The sequence below is a fragment of the Amblyomma americanum genome, chromosome 3 (genome assembly GCF_052857255.1).
Source record: "Amblyomma americanum isolate KBUSLIRL-KWMA chromosome 3, ASM5285725v1, whole genome shotgun sequence".
Lineage (NCBI taxonomy): Eukaryota > Metazoa > Arthropoda > Arachnida > Ixodida > Ixodidae > Amblyomma > Amblyomma americanum.
The window spans coordinates 63,110,325-63,117,227 of record NC_135499.1 but is presented as its reverse complement, the minus strand read 5'-3'; the positions used below and the strand labels follow the sequence as shown (position 1 = coordinate 63,117,227).

At 47.2% G+C, this 6,903-nt stretch overlaps 1 protein-coding gene across 1 annotated transcript; it reads right to left on the bottom strand.

Annotated features, from left to right (window-relative positions):
- Positions 1 to 1,057: 1,057 nt before the first annotated feature.
- On the bottom strand, positions 1,058 to 4,731 carry LOC144123001 (uncharacterized). The gene is made up of 3 exons (XM_077655930.1): positions 4,690 to 4,731; positions 3,255 to 3,419; positions 1,058 to 1,423 (listed from the first exon to the last, which is right to left on the bottom strand). Exons 1-3 carry the CDS (start codon positions 4,705 to 4,707, stop codon positions 1,058 to 1,060), a joined length of 549 nt encoding a protein of 182 aa, XP_077512056.1. The 5' UTR covers positions 4,708 to 4,731.
- Positions 4,732 to 6,903: the final 2,172 nt, after the last annotated feature.

Genomic DNA, 6,903 nt, shown 5'->3' with positions numbered 1-6,903 from the left:
GTTCTATGAAATTCCCACGGCAGAGGTTGGCATAAACGCGACGAAAGCACCCGCGACACACACGCGATATATCTTAAACGGGACTGACCGCAGGCACTACTTGCGGCGACGACGCGCCGGCTTCTCTTAAAGCATGTCTTGTCAATCAGCGCTCGGAGCGGCAGCGTCCAGAACCAAACTCGGCGTCTATCACGACAGAAATCGTTATCGTAGCTAAGCCCGTAAAACGGACGGGCGCGCTCCAGGCCACCGTCATCTTACCTTCCAAGAAAGCAATTAGAGCAGCAAACTGGGTGAGTTGGTAAGGGTTCATACAAATGGTAAACCAGCATGCAAAACTCGACTGGTTACTGTTGGTGTCGGTGTTTTACGCACTTGTTTAACGAGTATGTTTCTAGATAATATCTCCCCTAACAGAAGGCGTGCTGTTTTTCAGTTTGAACCCCGATTATAGTACTTCGTTCATTCGTTCCAAAACAACTTTCGAAATAACTGGCATGACACTGTTTAGTTGCGGTCTTCCAAATCTGTGAATTCATTGTATCGAAAAATTGTTGAGCGGAATTCTTAAATTTCTTTGTTATTCTTGATGTTTTCCAGCGTTTAGATAGTCTCATTATGATTTTCTGGTAGGCCATAAACGATGGCGTTTGATCTCCTACAACAGTATTATGCTGCGTCAATACTGTTTTCTGTTAACTGCCCTCAACAAATCATTGAAGCAAGTTGTTCCTGGGACGAATTGACTTTGCCGACGTGCCTTGATATCGCGCCTTATTTCCCTTCCATGTCGGCGAGTCGCTACCTTTAATGTATTTATAATAAGGTGCAATGTCTGAATTATTTTCAAATTCCTGACAGTTCTGGACCGGAATTCTATGCAACGGCTCAGCTGAGTAACAACAGCTACATGCTAGCAAAAAAGTTCAGCACTCGCTAGTAACTGCCATTCTGAAACGAAACATTTTTTTATTATGAATTTCCGCGCCATTGACATCCAGTATGAACTAGAGGATGCAACGCCGGACAGGATTTGCGCCTAGTATATGAAGTTTCCCTATCCTGTCCAGGGACCGCCGGCTCCAAACCCGCTGCCAGACGCGGATGCCCAGGATCCGGCCCCTCCGTAGCGGCCGCCTGCATATCTGCCTGCACCCGGGGCTATGGCAGGAGCCGCAACGGGATTGGCATTAAACACAGCGTCGGCACTGGCGCCAGGGGCGGTGCCGGGCTCGTTGGTGTTAACCTTGGCACGGAATCCGCCGGCGTCGGCCACGTAGCTCACTGTGCGGAACAGTCCGTTGGCGTCCCGGTATCCGTACGATCCGGTCTTGGCGTTGCTGGCGTCTCCCTGCTCCTTCTGGAACAGCCGCGTCCCGAACTCGTCAGTGGTGTCGTAGCCGAAGTTGTACGGCTGGGGAGGCTGTAGAAATGAAGGGAGAAAATTCTTAAAAACAGAGGTCGGAGCTTACGGACAACAGCGTAAATCGGGAAAATTCAATGGGCTACGAAACCTTAGTTCTCTGCGTCCTTGGTCATCATCAAAGCCCCACTGACTGGGAGACGTTCTTAGGGGATTTGTAAAGAGTCACTTTGGGAGGAAGGGTATGTGGGTACGTTCCCTGATAATCATGGAAAGCCGCAGACTCATTGGCACCCCTGTCAAAAACACGATCTCTTGCACAGGTGAAGTATGAACAGAGATGCGGCAGATGTTATGATTTTCTGTTTCCCTGCAGGATATAGCAGAAAAAGCAAAGCTTGTAGAGGTGTCGTTTTTCGCGATTCTTTTTTCTTAGAACTGTTCGAGACTAGAACAGTTTGCTATCTGGCACCGTAATATCTCATCAAATTGTGCTTTTTATGTTTTGAATTAATTAGCCATGTACTAATGCAATCCGGCTCCTACTGTAATCCACAACGTTGCGATGCAGGTAACCAAAGAAAAAAAGCAGCTGCGATGTTGAGTTGCTGCGTGAAGGAAAACTTCCTTACGCACTTCCATTGTTGATTACACCTTACCGCCAGTAAAATTGTAAGCGCACCTAGATCTTCACTTCTTATAACCAAGAAACTGTTTTAATCTGCACAGCTCATATCGGCATCTACAATTTTAAGAACCTGGCTTCAAAAGAGTGTGTAAATGCGCAGAAGAAACGCATGGGCGCGTTTCAGTCAAAAGGTATTGCAGCGTGCGCGAATGTGTTCACGTATTTTTTTATTGGCGCAATGGCCTAAGGCAATCCAAAGCGGTAAATCGCCCCCCCCCCCCGCCCCCCATTCTCCCAAAGTACCGTAATCGCTCGTAAAAATGAGCATGGGCATGGCATTAAAGCTTGGTTAATGCCCACTGGGAAGACATATACTACAACCTCACGTTCTTGGTACCCTGTAATGCAGCCTGATACGCACCATATTATTGAATGGTTTAGTATCTTGCATAGATTATAAGGTTTTGTTACTGCCCTTGCTGTCGGTCCCGTCTAGTAATGGGCGAGGAGACACACCGAGCTCTACTCACGCTCCCCCTTCAATGCCTTCGCTCAGAGGATTTGTGAAAAGTTTGCAGGGTGGTGAAGCTGCAGATTTAGTCCCTTCCCGGTCTTGGTTCGTACTTGTAGAAGACAACGTCAAGCGTTGATGCTATTTTTACACATCTTCAAGCTAGTCATAGCGAGAAACCGATATTTTCTATAATGCAGAGGGATAGAGGCTTCTGTCAGACAATTACTCTGAATGCCTGGAAAATGATATGTGAGCACACATTAGGCACCGCCATTCCGTGCAGTTGCTTACAAATGCGGCGCCTTTATCAGCACTTGATTCTTAAAAGTTAGGATTATGTGAAGTCTGTTGCGCAAAGCCACGTATAGTTCTGTGTTCCTTTTTAATATCTGAGGTTATATATGCGTCCATGTTTTTAGCACTTCGACCATGGTGGACAGAATCTCTGCTTCTCAACACGATGAAAGGTACTTGCTATTTCTATTTGCCTATTTCCAATTCACGGCCCTCATGCCGGCAAGTCATATAAACTTCTGTTGTAAGCAAAGGCTCGCAGTCTGGTCGTATTGTACAAAGGTGCGCCTGCCACTCAATCTTTCATTTTTAAATATTCAATCGAACACTACAACGGTATGTGCGGTCTTGCTGATGTTATTCACCTTGACTGCTTTGTTATAAATGTAAAGAAATATTCTCTGGGATCATTAAGTAGGGCTCTAGTTGCCGTTTCTTGATGAGCATTTACGCACATAGGAGGCACCAGCAGCGGAGAAGCCAGGAGTAGCCGCCGCCGCAAAGATGGGGCCCCGGAACCCTGCGCCCCGGAATCCGTGGTGGCCGCCGCCGCCGCCGCCGCCGCCGAACACATTGCCCGCACTCACAAAGGCGACCATAGAGAGGAAGAGGCAGGCAGACTGCAGAAGGAGGAGGATTAACAACGATGAAAACGTCGCATTTTTTGTAACGGCAGATGTGAAGCGTGAAACTACCCAAAGCATTTGTAGAAATATCGCTGCGAAAGCTCCTCAACCTGCCTGTTTTACGCAACTTTGTTGCACATGCAGAAAACCACACTACGAAGCAAGATAAAATAATAGTCTAGGTTAATATTTCGCAGGGTGTGCCTCAAACCCGAACGTTATTTTGTTGTCAATTTAGCGAGAAGCTCTGCGCCTGAGCAAAGAGTCTGTACTTTCTTTTTCAGATTGTGTAATCCAGTAATTTGCGTCGATAAACCTGCCTGAAAAACTTTTCACGACTTTTATAGGCTGCGTGTCGTTAAGATTCTTTAGAATCGGATTTCAATGCAGGTAATTTCATCTTCGTTATACTAATCTGACCGAATATGGGAATAAATTTTCAACACGGATGCTGACAGCCGGCGCAGCGCTATATTTTTTCGGTAAACGCACATGGGGTGCTCTGATGTTTTGCTAAACAACACAGAATACATGCATCTTAGTAGCGGCAGAAGTACTACAACAACAAAAAATATGGCTTTCAGGTTCACTGAAAAACACGACCAACACCTTCAACGGTAATAGCCTAGGACGCTGAACGTTGTCTGTGCTCCAAAAACCGCTTCTGTCTGTGCAGATGGGTAGAGAAGAATATTATCAGAAGGAAAGGCGCAGGCAGTAACTGTCTATCTCGTGGCGGACAGCTGGGGAGCCTTGAAAGAAGAGAGGAAGGAGAGCGTACAGGGAAGAACAGAGGCAGCCTTATTATAGTGGTGGACTCCCATTTTCTTAAACATGCGCACAAGTGGGAATATTCAGCGACGAGTTAAACTCTGGCCATACCAAAGCGCACGAAGACTGGAATCTGCAGATGTACAAGCCGTCCATTTTGGTCTTTCGTTAGACCTTCTCAGTTTCTTTACTTAGCAATTACATTAAAGCATGTAAACTTGGAGAAACTAAACGGTGGTTAGCTGTAATGAAATTTTCTGACGGTTTTTGTTTGCCTTGGGCGGAAGGCTAACATTTTACAATAAAAATAAAACGGAAATTTGCTCGTAGCTTCAAACATGTCTATACTTGCGCCGAAGTAATGCACCAAACCTGGGCTTAAATATAAATAATAAACTGAATTAAATTGTGTGTGGAATTGCTGCCACACTGCCCCCTAATAATATTGTTATAATAGTGAAACGCTACCGAAACGGTACCATTGAGTTCTCACCTGAGATATCATATCCATGAGAGACGTAACCACAAGCTGGTGTTCAGCGGAGGAGCAGCGGCAGATGCGATGCAGACCGTGGGGTGTCCAGCTTTTATATGCACAACGTGGACATATGCAACGCATCGCGCTCCTCGTGACGGGAGAAACAACCGGTCTCACTCTTTCTTTCTGCCTCTCGCTCTAACGTGATTTTGTCACGGGCAGCGAGCCATCGTGACGACGTACTTCATGGTTTTGCGCCATTTTTGCGGTGGCTACACCGGCATGAAGGCCTGCTCGGCTGGTATCACACTCTCCGAGACCAAGCGCAAAATGGTGCAGCGCTAATGCGCCAGGTCGTAATAATACAACATCTGACAGGATGCTTTTCCAGGTGAACGGGTGTCTCTGTTGTGTGCCTAGAACAACAACTCCCATGCTGGCCTGCTGTTCAAATCCAGTGTTATGAAGGTAGGCCGAAGAAAATGAATATAAGAAATTTATGCGCTCGATCTTTTGCCCGAGCTGGCCCGGGCTCATTTTGAAGTGAGCCCTTCATGAGTGGCGAGGTTTATGTGGGGCGTAGATGTTTCGCACTGCTTTGCGGGAATTGTTCTAGAGCAGGCTTGGGTCTTTCTGAACGCGCAATGAAGCATCGTCATGCCACTCATGTTGGGCTTGGCGGTTCTGAACCTGGCTGCTCAATAGATTCAGCAACGTGAGTGTAACGTTGTCTGCGTGTGCACAGGTAATCACAGCTACCATTTTGTAAATCGTATAGTTTCCTCTAAGGTCGTCGGAGGTTCGTTCTAAATGAAAAAAGGAGAGAGAAACGCCGTATAAATTTGGTTTCGATTGTAACTGAAGGTTCGTATTCGAGGACTGCACAGGTCGTAATTACAGGAAAGGGCCCGGCATGCATAGGGTACTCTCTACCGTTACCTGTCTCGGCCCGAGGAAACTCTGACCCATCCGACCCGGCCCGCCCGGCTAACGCCCGAAGCAGCAAAAGAGCTACAATCGCGCTTCAGAAACAGAAATGTTCTTATGACTATGAATTTCTGTGAAAAAACTACAATGTGTTTAGAATATTGTTACGAGGTGGCAAGCCAAGGAAAGCACGACATGATGACAGAATGAAGATATGATTTAATAGCTCAAGGCCTAGCGCGAGCACTCCGTCCCGCGCCACTGCACTCTTCTTCGTCTTCATAACATGACCCCGGTCCTCAGAGCGATCGTCCCGATCGATTGCTTGAATTACGAATGGTGAGGTGACGATGAGGATGATCAGGAAGGATAGGAGAAGATGAAAGGCTTGCCACCAAGATGAATGAGATTATCTGGTGGACGGTTGCCCCCGGAGCTTCAGGTCCAGCGGTCGGTCACCCACTGCCGAAGGTCAAGGGTTGAGGGATCGCCGCACAGCCTGGGCGGGGGTGCCGTCTTGGTTCGGGGTCGTAATCGGGTCATCGTACGTCAGGTCCTGGTCGTCGTGTCTTGTGTTCGGGGCTGAGGACGGGGCGGGGGAAAGCGGCTGGTCGGTTCTGGTCAGTTAGAGCTGGGGTTGGGCCGGGCGGCGGAGCCCAGGTTCCCTCGGCCGACGACGAAGGCGAGCAGAAGGCGGCGATGCTCCGGGGACTAGGATGACGATAAGCACCCAGCACCTCCACCAAATGTTACGAGGTGGCAAGCCAAGGAAAGCACAACATGATGACAGAATGAAGATATGATTTAATAGCTCAAGGCCTAGCGCGAGCACTCCGTCCCTCGCCACTGCACTTTTCTTCGTCTTCATAACAATATAGTTGTAAAATTGGTTTCTGGTTCTGCTTGATTTCGTCCTTTTTCTTTTGTACACAAGGAACTACAGAGCCTCGAATACGAAACATACCAATGTGCTCAAAATAATCTACTAAACCTTCTTTTCTGCCTCATAATTTCTCGTTTAATTTTTGCAAGCATATATCAAACAGGTTGCAACTTTGAAATTGGTTCGACACCGATATGCACTGCAAGATGCCACGTGGGACCACATGGCAGCGAGGTGTCCGCTACTGTGTGTTCAAAGAGGAAAAACCTGTTCATCTTACTGTCACTTGTCTTTAACGTCCTGCAAGAAGAAGACGAAGAAACATAAATTGAGCTCGGGTATATTGCGTAAATGAGGTTTCAACTTCTATACATCCCATTCTTCGCTGAAACTAAAAAGGTGGTCACGTTTTCGTATCT